This window comes from Lithobates pipiens, unplaced genomic scaffold (genome assembly GCF_037356315.1).
Source record: "Lithobates pipiens isolate NorthernLeopardFrog02 unplaced genomic scaffold, aLitPip1_a1.2 Scaffold_18, whole genome shotgun sequence".
Taxonomy (NCBI): Eukaryota; Metazoa; Chordata; class Amphibia; order Anura; family Ranidae; genus Lithobates; species Lithobates pipiens.
The window spans coordinates 197,171,298-197,192,749 of NW_027507758.1; the positions used below are offsets into that span (position 1 = coordinate 197,171,298).

The 21,452-nt window shown below is 42.9% G+C and overlaps 1 protein-coding gene across 1 annotated transcript in view; it reads right to left on the bottom strand.

The window, feature by feature from the left end:
- Positions 1–20,968, bottom strand: part of CYP1B1 (cytochrome P450 family 1 subfamily B member 1) — a 165,539-nt gene extending 144,571 nt beyond the window's left edge. The window contains exons 1-2 of the mRNA XM_077486506.1: positions 20,543–20,968; positions 18,953–20,023 (exon numbers count right to left, since the gene is read on the bottom strand). Coding sequence (XP_077342632.1) covers positions 18,953–20,023; positions 20,543–20,709 — 1,238 coding nt within the window. The 5' untranslated portion in view covers positions 20,710–20,968. The remainder of the gene's footprint in view (positions 1–18,952; positions 20,024–20,542) is intronic.
- Positions 20,969–21,452: the final 484 nt, after the last annotated feature.

Below are 21,452 nucleotides of genomic sequence, written 5' to 3' on the forward strand. Positions count from 1 at the left end.
CACACACATGCTCATATACCGGCCCTCATGTCTCTTCAGAAGACACTGAGGGATCGTCCGGCTGTGAGCAAATGCTTTTCATTTGTAAGGTCAATTTACTAAATACTTTTTGACAGGCTTTGGCACTCTTTGTCCTGTACATACACTGTCAGGGCAAGGACTAGCTGCAGTCTTATTTGATACAATTTTCCAGCAAATATATATATCTTTTTGTATCAATTTAGAACAGCATTGGTTCCAGAGTTTGGATGGGGACGTTTACTTAATGTTCCTCTATATCTGAGTCCTTGTAGTGAAGCAACCCCCAGTTCCTATACATAAACATGTTGATGAGAACAAGGGCCTCTTCCCAACAACCCTGGCTGTTGGTTGTCAGGGTCTGCAGGCACTTATCGGAATCCGGGAGCCCCTTTAATAAGGGGGCCTCCAGATCCCCACCCTATGTGAATGAGTATGGGGGGTACATCGTACCCCTACCCATTCACCTGGGGGGGGGGGGGGGGGGGGGGGGGGAGTTTTTTTTTTCCCCCCCAGGTGAATGGGTAGGTGGTAGGCTGTACCCCCATACTCATTCACATAGGGGCCAGGATCTGGCGGCCCCCTTATTAAAAGGAGAATCCCGGATTCCGATAAGCCCCCTGTAGACCCCGACAACCAACGGCCAGGGTTTTCAGGAAGAGGCCCTTGTCCTCAACATGGGGACAAGGTGCTTTGGGGTGGGGGGCCTCAGGGAGCAGGGACCCTTCCTCAAAGCACCCCATCCCCATGTTGAGGGCATACGGCCTGGTACAGTTCAGGAGGGGGCTGCTCGCTCACCCCCACCCCCTTTCCTGACCAGCCAGGGTGCGTGCACGGATAAGGGTCTGGTATGAAACTTGGGGGGACCACACACACCTTTTTTTATTGGCATGGGGGGTTCCCCTTAAAATCCATACCAGACCTAAGGTCCTGGTATGCCCCTGGAGGGGAACCCATGCCGGTTCTATTAGGAGAGGCGACATTGTGGCTTCTTTCTCGCGCTCGCTGCAATAGAAAAAATGTGACATTTTCCTATTGAAGCCAGCGCGAGATGTACAGTACCCCGTCGCCGAGAACCAGCATGATGGGATCACGCTGAAAATGCAGTCTCGCTGTCAGGTACTGTATTAAGATTATTATTCGGACTGTGTAAAAATTATATATATATATATATATATATATATATATATATATATATATATATATACATATACATACACACACACACACACACACACACACACCAAACATTTGGACACACCTTCTCATTCAAAGAGTTTTCTTTATTTATTTTCATGACTATGAAAATTGTAGATTCACACTGAAGGCATCAAAACTATGAATTAACACATGTGGAATTATATATGTAACAAAAAGCGTGAAACAACTGAAAATATGTCTTATATTCTAGGTTCTTCAAAGTAGCCACCTTTTGCTTTGATTACTGCTTCACACACTCTTGGCATTCTGTTGATGAGCTTGAAGAGGTAGTCACCGGAAATGGTTTTCACTTCACAGGTGTGCCCTGTCAGGTTTAATAAGTGGGATTTCCAGCCTTATAAATGGGGTTGGGGCCATCAGTTGTGATGTGCAGGAGGTGGATACAGTACACAGCTGATAGTCCTACTGAATAGACTGTTAGAATTTGTATTCTGGCAAGAAAAAAGCAGCTAAGTAAAGAAAAACAAGTGGCCATCATTACTTTAAGAAATGAAGGTCAGTCAGTCCGAACAATTGGGAAAACTTTGAAAGTGTCCCCAAGTACAGTGGCAAAAACCATCAAGCGCTATAAAGAAACTGGCTCACATGAGGACCGCCCCAGGAAAGGAAGACCAAGAGTCACCTCTGCTGCGGACGATTAGTTCTTCCGAGTCACCAGCCTCAGAAATTGCAGGTTAACAGCAGCTGAGATTAGAGAACAGGTCAATGCCACACAGAGTTCTAGCAGCAGACACATCTCTAGAACAACTGTTAAGAGGAGACTGTGTGAATCAGGCCTTCATGGTAAAATAGCTGCTAGGAAACCACTGCTGAGGACAGGCAACAAGCGGAAGAGACTTGTTTGGGATAAAAAACACAAGGAATGGACATTAGATCAGTGGAAATCTGTGCTTTGGTCTGATGAGTCCAAGTTTGAGATCTTTGGTTCCAACCACCGTGTCTTTGTGCGATGTAGAAGAGGTGAACAGATGTACTCTACATGCCTGGTTCCCACCGTGAAGCATGGAGGAGGAGGTGTGATGGTGTGGAGGTGCTTTGCTGGTGACACTGTTGGGGATTTATTCAAAATTGAAGGCATACTGAACCAGCATGGCTACCACAGCATCTTGCAGGGCATGCTATTCCATCCGGTTTGTGTTTAGTTGGACCATCATTTATTTTTCAACAGGACAATGACCCCAAACACACCTCCAGGCTGTGTAAGGGCTATTTGACCAAGAAGGAGAGTGATGGGGTGCTGCGCCAGATGACCTGGCCTCCACAGTCACCGGACCTGAACCCAATCGAGATGGTTTGGGGTGAGCTGGACCGCAGAGTGAAGGCAAAAAAGGGCCAACAAGTGCTAAGCATCTCTGGGAACTCCTTCAAGACTGTTGGAAAGCCATTTCGGGTGACTACCTCTTGAAGCTCATCAACAGAATGAGTGTGCGGAGCAGTAATCAAAGCAAAAGGTGGCTACTTTGAAGAACCTAGAACAGTGATGGCGAACCTTGGCACCCCAGATGTTTTGGAACTACATTTCCCATGATGCTCCACTACACTGCAGAGTGCCAGAGCATCATGGGAAATGTAGTTCCAAAACATCTGGGGTGCCAAGGTTCGCCATCACTGACCTAGAATATAAGACATATTTTCAGTTGTTTCACACTTTTTTGTTCAGTATATAATTCCACATGTGTTAATTCATAGTTTTAATGCCTTCAGTGTGAATCTACAATTTTTATAGTCATGAAAATAAAGAAAACTCTTTGAATGAGAAGGTGTGTCCAAACTTTTGGTCTGTACTAATATATATATATATATATATATATATATATATATATATATATATATATATATATATATATATATATATATTTTAGGGCTGCAACTAACGATTATTTTCATAATCGATTGTTTCGATTAATAGCCTTAAAAAAAAAAAGTGTGGTGTATAATTTAGTTAATATGTAAAGTTATAAAAAAAAAGGCAATTTATTCTTAAATATCTCTATATGCAGTGGTAAATATAAATAACCAACTATATGGTTAGGGAGCGAAATATTTAATCCACTCTGAGAATGACAGAAGAGATATAGTGTAAATACTATTAAAGGGTCAATCTGGTAAATATCAGACGCATTAACTGTAACCCCATTTTGTTACTGGCCGATTAATCGATTAGTTGTTTCAGCACAAAAATTTTTTTTATATATATATATATAGATCATTTCTCACATACACACTTCTCTCTTTGTAGAAACCCTATACTATACCCATTTGATTTGGCGATTCTTCTATACAACTGTATCAATCAGGGTATCAGATATGGCTTGATCTGTCTATTGACAACCCTAAGGGGTTACTCACCATACCTTTGGTACCAGGTGGTATCTCTAGGTCAGTGTTTCTCAAATCCAGTCCTCAGGCCCCCCCAACAGGTCATGTTTTCAGGTTTTCCATTATTTTTCACAGGTGATTTGATCAGTTTCACTGCCTTAGCAATTACCACAGCCGTTTCATCTGAGGGAAATCCTGAAAACATGACCTGTTGGGGGGGCCTGAGGACTGGATTTGAGAAACACTGCTCTAGGTTTACTAAGGAAGCAGTTCCCAAAGCCTTGTTTCAGGCACGTACAATGATCCTCCTCCTTCAGTAAAAAGCACTTCCCCCTACATTCCTTAAGGAATGGCTAGACCATATGGGTACTGCTTTAAGATATGAAAAGGTTATTTACAGCATCGTGGGTGCCCTGCATTGAGTAGCCAATGCTATTGGCTACTCAATGCTGGTTGTCACTATCTGACTTTGGATTGTGCAATATTGGCACTATCATTTCTGTTTTCAGACACTAGGTGGGGCTTTATGTTCTCTTTAGTAAGCTCTGTGCAGTTTGAAGCTGTAATTGCCCATTTGTTTTCTACTGTTTTACTCCATTACAACTTTGCATTATTTTATTTTAGGGAACTTGTATGCTTGAATGTGTTCAAATGAAACTTTCTTCTGATAAAAAATAAATTAATTAATTAATAAAAAAAAAAAAAAAAAAGGGGGGGGGGGGGGGGGATTCCAACATTGGTTATCTCTGCACAGTACCAATTAGCCATACCCTGTGGTACAAGTTCTCCTACTGCAGGAGAGGACGGCAAGATATACACCGGCTGTACACTTCACAATGCTAGCATTTCTTTGAGCATATCTGTCATCACAAAATACACATAATTTTTCAGTTTTTGCAATGTGGGCAAAATTTCTGCTGTGCATTTACGCTCACTTGGACCTTCAGTCATGAAAGGGTTAATCTTTGCAACAGCCAGTGCACCTTGATCTATATGCTGTTCAGCCCCATCTCCTGGCACAGCAGCTATAGTGTCCACCTCCCTTTTACCTACAGAAATTTCTTTCAGCATTGCCATTAGACTCTTGGCCCAAATCATCCCAATCAGATGTGCTCTGTAGCACTGCATCATCCCAAGGAGACAGACAGATCAAGGGACTCAACAGCATCTGACCCACTATACTTGTCAGTTTGCACATCCATCAAATTGCATTAACTCATCTTTTACACAAGTCCTTCTTGGAAGCCGATCTAGCTGGACTTGCCACCACTTCACCGTCATAAGACAAATAATCAGTCTCGACACAAAAAACAAAACAAAAACCCAGGAACAGTCTTACCATTCCAGACGGCATGTGTTAGAAACTTCAGTTGTCATTTTTTTTCCCCACAATTCTTTGCAAAATTAAGATTTGTTTTTTACTTTTTTTTTTCTCCACAAAAGTGTCATATTATCAGTTTATTTCTCACACAGCATATGCATACTACAAATTACACCCCAAAACACATTCTGCTATTACTCCCGAGTATGGTGATACCACATGTGTGAGACTTTTACACAGTGTGGCCACATACAGAGGCCCAACATGCAGGGAGCACCATCAGGCGTTCTGGAGCACCCAGACCAATTCTGACATTTCTCTCCTACATGTAAAAATCATCATTTATTTGGTAGAAAATGACATAGAACCCCAAACCATTATATATTTTTTTTAGCAAACACCCTGGAGAATACAATGGTGGTCTTTGCAACGTTTTATCTCACACGGTATTTGCGCAGCAATTTCTAACGAGTTTACATTTTTTTTTTATTTTTTTTTTAAAGTTAGCACAATTTTTGCATAATGTGAAAGATGAGGTTACGCTGAGTAAATAGATACCCAACATGTCACTCTTCAAAATTGGTGGAATGGCGCCAAACGTCGCTACTTAAAAATCCCCATAGGCGACACTTTTTTACTGGTTACATGTTTTGCGTTACAGAGGAGGTCTAGGGCTAGAACTATTGCTCTCGCTCTAACGTTCGCAGCGATACCTCACATGTGTGATTTGAACACAGTTTTCATATGTGGGCGGGACTTACGTATGCGTTCAATTCTGCATGCGAGCACATGGGGACAGGGGCGCTTTAAATTTTTTATTTTTTTTATTGTTCATTTTACTTTATTTTGACATTTTTTTCCCCCAAAAATAAAAAATTTTGATCACTTTTATTCCTATTACAAGGAATGTAAACATCCCTTGTAATAGGAATATGGCATGACAGGTCCTATTTACAGTGAGATATGGGGTCAATATCCTGAAATTTTATGGCAGAGTATTGGCGGGTATTGCAGAGTATTGGCAGAGTATTGGCAGGGTATTGGCAGGGTATTGAGGGGTTAAATTCGGTGAGCAGCGATGTTGGCACTGCAGATGCAGCCCACAGCGCTGCTGACACCGATCTCTTCCCCCTCCACTGTACCGATCTGTACAGAGAGGGGAGGGAGGAACCGGCGTCATAACATGATGCCGGTTTGTTTACAAGTGATTGCTTCGTCATTTGGCGATCACGATGAGCGGCCGTTTACCATGAAGCGCCGGGTCCTGTGGACCCGGCGGTCACGGATGCTCTTGAGTGAGTGTAGCCGTCATTCGGATATGGGGCTGTTGTTAAGTGGTTAAAGGAATGGAAAAACTTCACAAAAAAGACACCACACAGTGGTTTCACCATTACTGTAACTTGCACAATACTTCAGCCTCCTCGCTTACTCACTTGCCGCTGACTGTCCATTCATAATTGAGCAACGTAAACTGTGTTTACGATTCTTCAGTTTATGAATGGACAGGAGCCGCCATCTCCTGTCCATTCATTTTCAGTGCAGCTAAGACTGCAGAGAAAGGAACTAGGGAATGTCTGTCCTCAGTCCCTGTCTCAAAAGGGGTGATGTCCCGACATCTCAAAGCCCCCCCCCCCCCCCTCCAAATAAAAAAGATAAAAAACACCACACACACCTGACAGCTGACAGGTAGTGTACTCCACGTCTCATCAGTGTCACCTATTGGTGCTGCATATTAGTGCCACAGTCACATGATATTGAAACAAAGTACAGTGGGTACCACCGATATTGTGTCAATCTCGTCGCTATTAGCGGCGGGATTGACACCCGCGAGCCCAGTCACGGGAGCCAGCGCCGAGCTAGCCGCCCCCAATACATTCCTATGGATAAGCTGCATCCCGTGGGGGCCGGTGAGCGTGAGAAGCACAGCCTCGCAGCAGTGATTTCCAGCGCGATCCCATCATGCTGGAAACACAATATCGGGGGCAGGTACTGTATTGGTAATCAGAATTGACAAGTACTTGAAAAAAGTATTGGTAATTGTACTTGGTCTTAAAAAAAAGGGGTATCAGTGCAACCATAATGACTAGAATACCAGTCAAAGGGGGAGCTGCTTTCACAAGACAAGTGGTGTATCAAAAACTACCAAGTTACATTAACCACCTGCTTACTGGGCACTTAAACACCCTTCCTGCCCAGACCAATTTTCAGCTTTCGGTGCTCTCACACTTTGAATGACAATTACTCAGTCATGCAACACTGTACCCAAATGAATTTTTTGTCCTTTTTTTCCCACAAATAGAGCTTTCTTTTGGTGGTATTTGATCACCTCTGGGGTTTTTATTTTTTGCGCTATAAATGAAAAAAAGACCGAAAATTTTGAAAAAAAAAAAAACGCATATTTCTTGGTTTCTGTGACAGAATTATGCAAATTATTAATTTTTCTTCATAAATTTTGGCCACAATTTATACTGCTACATATCTTTGGTAAAAATAACCCAAATTAGTGGATATTATTTGGTCTTTGTGAAAGTTGGAGAGTCTACAAGCTGTGGTGCGAATCGCACAAAATTGATCACATCTGATGTACTGGTGGCCTATCTCGCTTCTTGTGACCCGAACAAGTCAGGAAAGTACAAATACCCCCCAAATGACCCCTTTTTGGAAAGTAGACATTCCAACGTATTTAGCAAGAGGCATAGTGAGCTTTTTTATGTTGTCATTTTTTTTCCACAATTCTTTGCAAAATTAATATTTTTCATTTTTTTTTCTCCACAAAATTGCCATTGTAATAGGTTATTTCTCTCACATGGCATGTGTATACCACAAATGACACCCCCCAAAAAATTCTGCTACTCCTCCTGAGTATTGCAATACCACATGTGTGGGACTTTCACAGCCTGGCCACATAGAGAGGCCCAACATGCAGGTAGCGCCATCATGTGTTCTAGGAACATAAATTACACATCTAACTTGTTGACTATTTATTACACTTTTGAAGCACCAGGACAATGACACGTGACACTGATGACAGATGGCACTAATACATGGCACCGATGACGCGTGACAATGATGACAGATGGCACTGATAAGTGGCATTGATGACACGTGACACTGACAACAGATGGCACGTGACACTGACAGGTGGCACTATGTGGCACTGACAACAGGTGGCACTTTTTTTTTTATCAAATCAAAGCAGAACGGCTGCCGCTGCAGCCGTTCATCTCTCCCCTCTCACACTCTGTCTGTGTGAGGAGGGAGAGCAGCGCTGAGAGATGATCTCATACGTTTACATATGAGATAATCTCCCATTGGACACGCCGATCGTGCTGTAAACGGCCGCTGTGATTGGCCGTTTACAGCGATCTGTGTTTGCCTGTCCCCGGGGGACACGGCGAACACAGAACTTTCGCGATGCGCGCCCGCATCGTGGAAGTAAACATTAGGACGTCCAGGGACGGCCTCCCGGACGAAAGCGCCTGCTCTACGGCCGTCATTCGGCTATAGGGCGGGCGCGAGGTGGTTAAAAGAAATACAAAATATTTATAAATGTCAAATATTGAATAAAAATAACACTTTATATACTGTTCTACAATGTTTTTTTTTCCCCACCAATAAAAAAAATACAACGCATTTATATACAGTATGTGTGTGTAATTTTTTTTTATTCAACATTTATAAAAGTTATCTTGTATTTACTTAAAGAGGGCTGCACCTTAAAGAAAAATAAAAATAAAAATTAAAAGTCAGCAGCTACAAATACAGCAGCTGCTGACTTTTAATAAATGGACACTTACCTGTTCCAGAGTTGGGAAGTGAAGCGTTGCAGCTTCACTGCCCAGTTCCCTACTGTGCATGCACGAGTAGCGCGGTGCGTCTCCACTGGTCCCCGCTGCGTCCTGGTAACTGTTTTTTCCCAGGACACAACGGACGGGGGGTTCCAATGAGTAGACCTTCCACTTTAGGGTGGAGGTCCACTTTAAAGTATAACTAAGCCTGGGTTCACACTATTGCAAAAACACAAACATCGCAATGCATTGCTGTGCTGATCACTGTCTGTGCAATTAAAAAACCTATTTGTTTTTTATTGCCTCTGTCCCCATTAGGGAGATTCACCCTCTGTCCTGTTTAACATGATCATTGAAAGCGAAATGTAAAGAAAATCCCACATTTTGGGTTGTCCCCAGAAAAGTAATAGAGGGGGACATCTTCCAATGGGGACACAGATGTAAAAAATATTTTTCTATGCAAAAGCCTGTAGTTCTACTTGGAGGTAAATAGACTGTACACTTTGGAAGCTGCTCCAGAGCTTAGTACATGTCTTCAGACTTGCAATCCCATTAGTGACTCAATCATCCTTATGATGTAGGCAAAAATAGATGAATCAGTCTATAGCGAGGACATTTATAAAGTAACATCTTAAAGCAGCTTAGCGTTTGTTCCATATACTGTGCCTTAAAGTGGGAGTTCCACCCAAAAATGTAACTTACACTTTTTGGAATCCTTCCACACACAGGTCCCAGAACACAGCAGGGACCAGTGAGGACGTGCAGTGCGACTCGTGCAGTAGGGAACCAGGAAGTGAAGCCACACGGCTTCACTTCCCGATTCCCTTGCTGAGGATGGCAGCGGCAGCAGCCGGGAGCCAATGGACCGATCAGCCTCGGCTGCCGACAACGCGGGCTCCCTGGACAGGTAATTGTCCATATATTAAAAAGTCAGCTGCTGCAGTATTTGTAGCTGCTGGCTTTTAATTTTTATTTTCTCTTTTTCGGCGGACAGCCGCTTTACGTATTTCTACCCTGTGAAAATTTTTTCCACATATTCTCATCTTACAACCAAAAATGTAAATGTATTTCGATGGGATTTTATGTGATAGACCAACACAAAGTGGCACATAATTGTGAAGTGGAAGGAAAAGGACAAATGGTTTTCAAAATGTTTTAAAAATAAATATCTGAAAAGTGTGCCATGAATTTATATTCTGTCCCTCATGGGTCAATACTTTGTAGAACCACCTTTCACTGCAATTACAGTTGCAAGTCTTTTTTGGAGTATTTCTCTACCAGCTTAGCACATCCAAAGAGTGGAAGGTTTGCCCATTCTTTGCAAAATAGCTCAAGCTCTGTCAAATTGGATGAAGAGCATCTGCAAACAGCAATTTTCAAGTCTTGCACAGATTCTTAATTGGATTTAGGTTTAGACTTTGACTGGACCATGCTAAACACATGAATATGCTTTGATTTAAATCAATCATTCCATTGTATCTCTGGCTGTATGTTTAGGGTTGTTGTTCTGCTGGAAGGTGAACCTCCCTAAGACCCCTTTCATACCACACCACCCATAGCGTCGGCGGTAAAACGCCGCCATTTTTAGTGGTGTTTTACTGCCGAATTTGCGGCGCATTTTGGCCACTAGCGGGGCGCTTTTACCCCCGCAAACGGTCGAGAAAGGGTTAAAACCGCCAGCAATACACCGCAATAGTGGTGTTTTGCTGCCAGTATTACAGCGCTGCCCCATTGATTTCAATGGCGAGCAGCGGTGGAGGAGCGGGAAACACATCGCTCCAAAGAAGCTGCTGGCAGGACTTTTCCCTGACGTCCTACCAGCACACCGCTGTAGTGTAGTTTCACACTACAGACAATGGTGCAGCTTTTCTAGGGCGGATTGCAGGCGCTATTTCTAATGCTATAGCGCCTGCAAAACGTCCTGGTGTGAAAGGGGTTTAAGAGTCTCAAGTCCTTTGCAGACTCTAACAGGTTTTCTTCTAATGCCGCATACACATGACCGGACTTTGACGGACAATGTCCGATGGTCTTCCTGACAGACTTTCGGCAGAGGTCCGATGGACTTTCTGAATGAACGGACTTGGCCACACACACACACACACACACACACACACACACACACACACAACTTGACCAAGTCCATTCGAAAGTCCGTTAATTTTGAACGTGATGATGTAAAAATGGGACAAAACAAGGAAGTTCAATAGCCAAATAGCTGCCCTTGCTTCGGACTAGCCCACAGATGAACGGTTTTCCCGATTTTTACACAGTCTGACAGATTTGAAACATGTTTTATTTCTAGGTCCGGACTTTTGGGAAAAAAAAAAAAAAAAAAAGTCAACTGGAGCCCACACACAATCGAAATGTCCGATGGATTCTGGTCCACTGGACTAAGTCTGCCGGAAAGTCCGATCATGTGTACACGGCATAAGATTGCCCTGTCTTTGGCTCCATCTTCCTATCAACTCTGACCAGCTTCCCTGTCTCTGCTGAATAAAAGCATCCCCACAACATGATGCTGCCACCACCATGTTTTACAGTGGGGATGGTGTGTTCAGGGTGATGTGTAGTGTTAGTTTTCCGCCACACATTGCATTTTGCCTTTAGGCCAAAAAGTTCAAATTTTGATCTCATCTGACCAGAGCACCTTCTTCCACATGTTTGCTGTGTCCCCCACATGGCTTCTCGCAAATTGTTGGTTTTCTTTCAACAATGGCTTTTCTTCTTGCCACTCTTCCATAAAGGCCAGATTTGTGGAGGCCACGACTAACAGTTGTCCTGTGGACAGAATCTCCCACCTGAGCTGTGGATCTCTGCAGCTTCTCCAGAGTTACCATAAGCCTCTTGGATGCTTCTCTGATTCTCTTGCCCAGCCCGTCAGTTTAGGTGGGTGGCGATGTCTCAGTAGGTTTTCAGTTGTGCCACTATCCACTTTCGGATCAGTGCTCCATGAGATTTTTTTTTTTTTTTCCTATATATAACCCAACCCGGCTTTAAACTTCTCCACAACTTTATCCCTGACCTGGCTGGTGTGTCCCTTGGCCTTTGTGATGTTTGTTCACTGAGGTTCTCTAGCAAACCTCTGGAGGGCTTCACAGAACAGCTATATTTATACTGAGATTAAAATTACACACAGGTGGACTCTTTACTAACTTAGTGACTTCTATAGAGCTCTCTTTTGGTGGTATTTGATCACTGCTACAGTTTTTATTTTGTGCGCTATATATAAAAAAAAATAAAAATCTATCTATCAGGAAGGAATTTTTTCCCCTGCTGTAGCAAATTGGATCATGCTCTGCTGGGGGTTTTTCTCCTTCCTCTGGGAGAACTGTGGGGATGGTATGGTTTTTTTTTTTTTTTTTATTTTTTTTTTTTTTGTGGTTGAACTGGATGGACTTGTGTCTTTTTTTCAACCTGACTAACTATGTACCCAAACAAAATTGACCTTTTGGTGGTCTTTGATCACCTCCGCTTTTTTTTTTTTATGAATAAAATATATTTTTTTATTTTTAATTCCCCCCCCCCCCATATACATACATATTTTCCAATAAGCGTATATTGATTGGTTTGCACAAGAGTTATAGCGTCTACAAAATAGGGGATAGATTTATGGCATTTATTGATTTTTTTTTTTTTTAATAGTAATGGTGGCAATCTGCGCTTTTTATCATGACTTCGACATTATGGTAGACATAGACACCATTTTGGCACCACTGTCATTTATACAGCGATCAGTGCTATAAAAATGCACCGATTACTGTATAAATTACACTGGTAAGGAAAGGGTTAAACTCTAGGGGGTGATCAAGGGGTTAAGTGTGTCCTAGAGAGCAATTCCAACCGGGGGGGGGAATAGCCTACCACTGACATGAGAGCAATCACTGCTCCTGATGACAGGGAGCAGTGGATCCCTGTCATGGCACTAGGCAGAACAGGAAAAAGGAATTGCCTTGTTTACATAGGCATCTCCCTGTTCTACTGCTCCTTGACACGATCATGGGACACAAAGTTTGTAGGACCCGCGGGCACAGTCACAGAGTACATGGTGGGTGCGCGCCCACAATGCCGCTTCTTAAAGGGGACATACAGGTATGCCCATTTGCGCAGCCACGCCATCGGCAAGCGGTTAATTGACAGCTGATGGGCACATCTGAGGAAGGCTGCACTGATAATCATTGTGCCAATTATCAGTGCAGACCCCCACCCCCCCCAGAGGGAGAGCAGCCAATCCGCTCTCCCTTTCAGCTTGAACCGAGGAAAGCCCCTTACCGGCACTTCCTGGTTCACGTGATAATCAGCTGCGACTGGTCACAGCTGATCACATGGTAAGAAGTCTCTGTCAGAGGCTCCATACCACGATCGAAGTTGTGGTGTGTCAGGCTGACACACAGCACCCCCGATAAGCTGTGTGCCCCCGCAGGTGCGTGCTGGTTTGTTATCCTGCTCACGTCCAATCAGGATAACTAAACCAATTTGCCACTATCATACTGCTATATAGCAGGCAGCAAGTAGCATAGTTTGTTGCCACTCCATGCGAATGCACAATTTTAAAAGATACCTAATCTATTTACTTTGCATAACATCTTTTCACAATATACAACAAAAATTGGGGTAACTATTGTCATTTTTTTTTTTTTTTTTTTAATATTGCGTTTACAAAACTGCTGCACAAATACCATGTGACAAACTGCAACAACTGCCATTTTATTCCCTAGAGTCCATGCTTTTTTCTTTTTTTTTTTTTTTATAATTTTATATATTAGTGTAGGTGAGATGCAAACACGGTCAGTGAAACAGGTGTGCCAGCAATTGAGTCTGTCCCAAAGACTCAATATAAAAAAGCAGAAGAGGGATTGCTGTACAAACAAAAGTAAATTTATTGATAAAATTTACATCACATCAGGTATAATTCAGGTATTCAGGTGACGTTTCGGGCTTATGTATGATATCGCCCTTCCTCATGACCACATACCTGCAAAAAATAGCTAAAAAACGGGGGAAAAGGATGCCTTCCCTTGAAGATAGTAATCAACGTTTTCTTTGTATTTTATTGGATGAACTACATGATTCAGCATACTATCTTCAAGGGAAGGCATCCTTTTGTCCCGTGTTTTTTTTTTTTTGCTATTGTTCAGATATACCCATAGATATAAAAATGATGTATGAGAGATAAAAAGGGGTGGTTTGTGGAGATTGATTCCAGCTGAATGTAATTAACTGATTAATGATAGATGTGAGCTATAAGCCTTTAGGCTGGGTTCACACTGCTGCGGTGTACGACATCGGATGTGATTCTCACCGCACTGCAGTGCAAATCACATGTAATCTCTGTGCGATGCGATTTCAGCCATACAGATAGTATGGCTGAATTCGCATCGCATCCGGGCCAAACTCGCACAGGACCCTTTTTTTTGGTCCGCAGCAGAATCGGATCGCATGGGTGTTCACACCATGCGATCTGATTCCTGTCCGATTTGGTGATGTGGTTTGGAGGAGTCATTAACTTTTCACTGACACTCCCACCAGTTCGCATAGGGCAGTGTGAACTGCCGCCGGGAGGCATGCAATGCGGGAACCCGCACTAGATTCGCAGCGTTCCCACATTGCAGTAGTGTGAACCCAGCCTTATATGTGAAGTTGGTTACAATTTTTATTGCAGGTATGTGGTCATGAGGAAGGGCGATATCATGCTTAGCCCGAAACATCACCTGAATTATACCTGATGTGATGTAAATTTTATCAATAAATGTACTTTTGTTTTTGTGCAGCAATCCCTCTTCTGCTTTTTTATATTGAGTCTTTGGGACAGACTCGATTGCTGGCACACCTGTTTCACTGACCGTGTTTGCATCTCACCTACACACACACACACACACACACACATTAACCACTTCAATACAGGGCACTTAAACACCTTCCTGCCCAGACCAATTTTGAGCTTTCAGCGCTGTCGCACTTTGAATGACAATTGCGGTCATGCTACACTGTACCCAAATGAAATTTTTATCATTTTTTTTCCCACAAATAGAGCTTTCTTTTGGTGGTATTTGATCACCTCTACGGTTTTTATTTTTTGCGCTACAAATAAAAAAATACCGAAAATTTTGAAAAAAAAAAATGTTTTTTTTTTGTTTCAGTTTCAAAACTTTCTAAATAAGTACGTTTTCTCCTTCACTGATGGGCACTGATGGGGCTACACTGATAAGGCGCACTGATGGGCACCAATGAAGTGGCACTGATGAGGTGGCATTGATGGACACTGATAGGCAGCACAAATTGGCACTTATAGCTGGCACGGATAGGCGGCAGAGGTGTTATACTGTACTAATGGATGCCAATCAATAATGCATGCCAATCAGTGATGCCCATTGTGGGCACTGATTGGCATCCATTGTGCTGACTGGCATCCCTGGTGGTCTAGGGAGGATTACCTTTTCCCTGGTGGCGTCCCTGGTGGTCCAGTGTGGGCATCCTTGGGGGGGCTGTGCTGATAATCGATCAGCACAGACCCCCCCTGTCAGAGGAGCAGCCGATCGGCTCTCCTCTACTCGCGTCTGACAGACGCGAGTGAGGAAAAGCCGATCACTGGCTCTTCCCATTTACACTGATCAGCCGTGATTGGACACGGCTGATCACGTGGTAAAGAGTCTCCGTCGGAGACTCTTTACCGAGATCGTAGTTGCCAGGTGTCAGACTGACACCCCGCAACAACGATCGCCGCGCTGCGGCTCATAATCCTGAGGACGTCATATGACGTCCGGTCAGGATTATGAAACCACTTTGCCACCGTCAATTTGTAATAGGGCGGGCGGCAAGTGGTTAATTTATATATATATATACACATACACACACACATACACATACACACACACACATACACATACACATACACACACACATATTATGTGTAATATTTGGGGGATACAAGTAATTTTCGAGCAAAAAATATATAAATACAATACTGATTTAAACTTGTAAACAAAAAGTGCCAGAAAAAGCCTGGTTGGCAAGTGGTTAACACACCAGTTGATGCCAATCAGCCTAGTTCAGTCCAAGCAACTCTAGACCCAAGCTGCACATTAAAGTGATACTAAACAGACGTGCTACTTGGCATAGTTGATATCACCATATTTTGTTTGCTTTTTTGCACCTGCGTGTGTCCATAAGGCTCAGCCCTGCCCCCACCTCACTGACAGCAGAGGGAGCCAATGAGAAGAGTGCATATCACTGGATCGAAGTTGAGCTCAGGTATGCATGTGGGGTGGGGGAGCTGCATGTAGAAGGTTTTTTTTCCATCTTACTGCATAGAATGCAACCATTTTAATACCGGTTTTAAAACTAAGCGTTTTTGCAAAACTTCGTAGTGCATGTAATCAATCAGCATACTATATTCTACCCCCATAGTGTTTGGCAATATGAGGACATGGAGGGGAGCATCATTTGCCACTGTGCATACACCCACATAGTCGTGTGCGCTGTACAGATAAGAGAAAATTAGCAAATGAAGAGCTTAGAAGAGAACTGAAAGAGGAGCAGGCTCCGTAGAGGACACCAGCTGGTCTACACAATCTCAACCTGTAGCAAAAGCTTTAGTGACTTTGTGGGCATGAACATTCTGTTATACAGCATCTAATACAGGTTTTTCATATTCTAGGTTTATGTCAAACTTTTCAGTGAACTGATAAAGCAATCAGTTCACGTTACAGAGTGCAGAGATCCCTGCATCCGAACCGGTGACCAATACTGTCCAAGCTGCATAGCATGCATCTACTCACATCCCTGCTTCAGGTTAGGGCACTGGGGAGGCAACACTCGAATCTCTTGCCCAGACTGCCTATTTTACTAGTCCCGGCAGCTCTCACCACTTATTAAGCAGTTAAAGTGGTGGTTGTAGAGGGATAAAAAAAAAAAAAAAAAAAAAAAAAAAAAAAAACACACAACACACAAACATGTTATACTTACCTCCATTGTGCAGCTCGTTTTGCACAGAGTGGCCCCGAACCTGGTCTTCTGGGGTCCCTCAGTGGCTGTCTCGGCTTCCCCCCCGCAGGTACTTCTCACGTTCATGCGAGCTCCCTCACATGGTGAGAAGTACTTGCGGGCGCACTCCCATGATACAGCCGGAGGCTATCGCCGCTCACTGCATGACTCGGCCCCGCCCCCGGCATGCCGCGTAATTGGATGTGATTGACAGCAGCGCGAGCCAACGGCAGCGCCACTTTCAATCCATCCGCTCTAGCCAGTCAGCGGCCAGGCCGAGCAGTGAAGAGGATGTCGGAGACGAGCGTGGGACTGTCGAGGGGTCAGGTAAAAAAAAAAAAATTAAAAAAAATAAAAGGGTGGGGGGGGGGGGGGGGTGTGGTCCTGTCAGATGTTTTTTTTTTTACCTTAATGAATTAAGGTGAAAAAAAAAAACCACTTACTTTTACAACCCCTTTAACAGCTGCAGGGCAAGAGGCACAGGCAGGGCCAGAATGAATCTGACAGCACCCCTAACCAATCAGAGAATGCAGTTTACTCCTCCACCCATAGCACAATTAAAAAAAAAAAAAAAACACACCACACAAGCTGGAGCAGCCAGTAAGGGTAGGCTGCAACAAGAGAAGTGGACACAGCCAGCAAATTAGGCAGGCATATGTTAAAGCTCTGGGAGAAGGAAACCTACTGGACTTTGTGGGACTAATCCTGCATTCAACCAAACCCCCCCCCCCCTCCCCTCCCCTCCACCTCTCTCTCTCTCTTTATTTTCTTTTTAAAAACACATCTTTAGCAATGTATTGGTTATTTATACATAGATGACATAGTACTGTGTCCATAGATTACACATGGTAACAAGCAACAAAAAATAAAATAAAAAATAAAAAAAACACCCCATTAAATCATCAGGGTCGTCTTTAAGGCAGGGCAAAAGGGGCAGCTGCCCTGGGCCCTAAGCAACTGCCTCATACTTTCCAACTATTCAAGTGTAAATTCCCATGTCCCTTGAAAATTTTTAGTCCTGTGCTGTGTCTCGATATCTCAGTGTGAAGTGCTGGTACTAATGCTGCCCAGCTCTGCCCTATTGTTGTGTACAGATGACTCACCTGCAGACCCTGTATTTACATGTAAATAACTTGCATTCATATGTAAATAGTGGCGGAATTACTAAGTAAATAGATGCGGCCAGCAGCATTGATCTGTAAATAAAGGTGGCATTCATATGTTTATCATGCTTCCCTGCAGTGAGGAGATGATGTGCTGTAACCTCTAGCAACCAGTCAGTGAGCAGTATTACTTTACAGTAATCTCTAGCAACCAATTAACAAGCAGAAATCATTTGCTGTAACCTACAGCAACCAATCAGTGAGCCGTAATGTGTGCTGTAACCTCTAGCAACCAGTCATTAAGCAGTAATGATATACTGTAACCACTGGCAACCAATTACAATTGCTGCCTGATCTGATAAAGTAAACTGATTTTACATCTAGCTGCTATTTATTGTAGATCTTAGAGCAGGTAGAGTGCAAAATTGCAAGAAAATTTTTGCCCAGGGTCCAATCGATATCAAAGACGGCCCTGTGTACATCATAGATAGTGAAAAAGCCAGTGCAAGCATAGAAAAACAAGACAATAAACCAATACTATAGGTTAGGTGCATTGCCCCACTTAATTTATAATGGCAACAAAGAAAATGTAAAGGGTAAGGTCACTTTAATTTAAAACCCTGCACATCAAATTACTAGTTAAAAATAGTATATGTTTTTGCTAATGCATTGGAGACTATTACAGAGGACACCAGAGGATATACGCTTCCATTGTCTACTCGTGAGGTTTGTACAACCATTTAGGAATTTGATGAGGAAAGTAGGTGTATGGAAAACAAGTATTTGTCTTACCACCTTTATTTAGAAGTGAGAAAAATAGTTAAGTATTAAAACCCCTGTTGGATTTTTCAGCTTTCTGGGGCTTTGATGGAGAAATATTCCCTTACTCACTCTTACGGCGACAACAATTTCTCTATACAGGAAGTAGGGAATTATTTACAACAGGGACACAGACAACATTGTTATTTCGGTCTGTGGTGGCGTTGGAGATTTTTTCACTTTTTGTCTGATAAATCCATTGTCACAATGATAGTGAGGAAGGGGACATCTGTAAAACCTGGACAAGGTTTTTACGCTGAACAAAAAGTTTTGGCTGGATATACAAACTTCAGCTATTTGACTGTTTCATTATCAAAGCACAGTATGATGTTCTGTAAATAAAGCATTACACATTTTGTATTCCTCATCCTGGGAGAACTTACCGGATAAGGAAGAAGATAAGCCACTGCAGAGAAGTGGACAGAGTATCTTGACTGGCTCCAAATATATCACATACTGTAGATGGTACATGCGCGATCTCAAGCAGATGACTACCCATAAAACCATTCTTGTCTGGAACATTCTGGCCCATTACATTCTTTTCAGTCACACCAATCAGTATATGGATGAAAGCATCCATCATGTCCCTAGTCACCCCCAAAACGGCTGTCTTGCGATGTTGGAGGAACTTGCTATGCACAAATTCATAAAACTCCTTATTGACATTTTTGAAATCACTGAATACTGTCCTCACAGGGTTGGGGAAATATTGGAGCCATGGCATGACATCTACCAGGCTGCCTGCCCCCACAGTCTTACTGAACTTATCATTATTGCTGAGCAGAGCCTGGAACTCCAGGTCCATATGACTATAGCGGCGACCAAAGCACACAGCACACATGACATTAGCCACGGCCACCACCAAATGTCTTCCAGGTGCAAAGTACTTTCCCCCTTCACCAAGGCTAGCAAAGAAGTTAATAAGTTCCCGGGTTTCGCCCAGCACATGCTGTCCTAGGCTTCGCTTGGTATTCGGATTTCCAGTTGAGAAGGCTCTGACTGTAGAGTGAGCAACCTTGCGGTGGGCTTTCCACGTTTCATTATAACCTCCAAAAGCCAGGCTGCGACCACCTGATACATATCTGAATGATGGAAATCCAGGCCGACCAGCAAAATCTGCTCCCTTTTGCAATAAAGCATGGCGGATTACTTTATCTCCATTAAGCACCACTACTCTCTGGCCTCCCAACTTGATCTGGAAGATTTCACCATACTTCTTTGCCATTGCTGCAAACGTTAGGTGAGGAGATCTATCTATCTGCATAGCATTTCCTATTAGTGGCCATGGGAATGGACCAGGTGGTTGAGTTGCTTCAGCCCATCTGGGGAAGATCCAGAGCTGGAGCCATCTATAGGTGGAGACAACACCTAGCGCTAGCAGCACAAATAACAGAATATTGTGCATAAAGGACAAAGACAATTCTTCATACATCTTCCACATCATGATACAGAACCTGATCCGTGCACAGAAAAGAATATGTTAGCATACTTAAAAACAAATATCATCATCATCATCATCATCATCATCATCATCCTCTTCTAAACCACAACTTTTGCCTATCGATTTGAAATGTCACTAGACTCTTCCAGGTTTTTTTAAATGTAAATACATCTATAATATGGTCAAGATGCTACATGGAAAGCAGAATAGCTGGTGCACACTTCTACTACCTAGAGGTAATTTTATTTGTAAAGTGCAGGCACTGAAGGTAACAAAGCACACCTGCAGCACAAAGAAGACATACCTGCACCTAATGGTAACAAAACAGTAAACCGCTCTCATTTCAGCACATACATTTCTATATAGTGTAGGACAATCAGGAGTAAAATACATATACATGCTCAGATCTACCTAAAAAAAAAAAGGCAATTGCTCCAGCTACTTGGACTCAGTGTTGACCTTCTAGGAGGCAACTTTTGGAGATGACACTTCAAATAATTCCAATGGCTTCCATAATTCTTCATTCAGTTACCTGGTAGGTCTGGTATCCTCGTTCCTCCCACGGTGTTGGGTAGATTTTTGTGGCGCTTGCCAGTAATGTTGGAAGACTATTGATATTTGCTCTCCATTACCCTTTATAGGAATCCTTGTGTTGTCCAGCGGTGTGATTGCTTTGGTCACCGCCCAGTTGCTCCCCATTGGACCTTTTGCTATTTGCCACTTCTTCCATATGTTACAGAAATGAACAGCTCCTGAATCGCGGTGCTGAGAAGTACAACTGTTCGCTGCTGGTTTGTGTGGAGTAAGTGCCTGACTATATCCGGAAACGTAACTTTAGTGGAGAAGATTTCCCCTTTTAGGACACTCTTCAGGTTTTAAACCTTGCGTGACTCCGGTGAGGATTCATTTGCCTAGCCTTTGGAGGCAGGGGTTAAGTAGCTTGGCGTGCGGAACCTGCATAGCGGTGAGTGGAGATGGAGATTGCTGGTGCCTTCCCGTGCCTTTTCTCTTAGGACTGGCGCTGACAGGGTGGTGGTCATGGACGGTTGTGAGGAAATGAGACTATCTTTGTTAAGAGTATGAAAAGCCTGGTTTAGCAGCTATTTACTTAGCTATTTGTTTCAGGAAAGAAGAATGCATTTCTTTAAAAAAAACAAACGCTTTAAGTTTGTAGTCTCAAAACCATATGTGTATCATGTATAGCTGAATGTGTCCCCAGGCCTGTACTCTTATAAAAAGGTTTTCACCACCACAGTACTATACTGTATGTCCGCTGTGTTTGTAAAGGCGCAAAAGTAATAGCTCTCTTTAAATTAGGGCTGCAACTAACGATCTTTTCATGATCGATTAATCAGCCGATTATTTTTTCGATTAATCGGATAAAATTATATTTAAAAAAAAAACATAATATGCCATTTTTCCATTTATTGAAAAAACTGAGT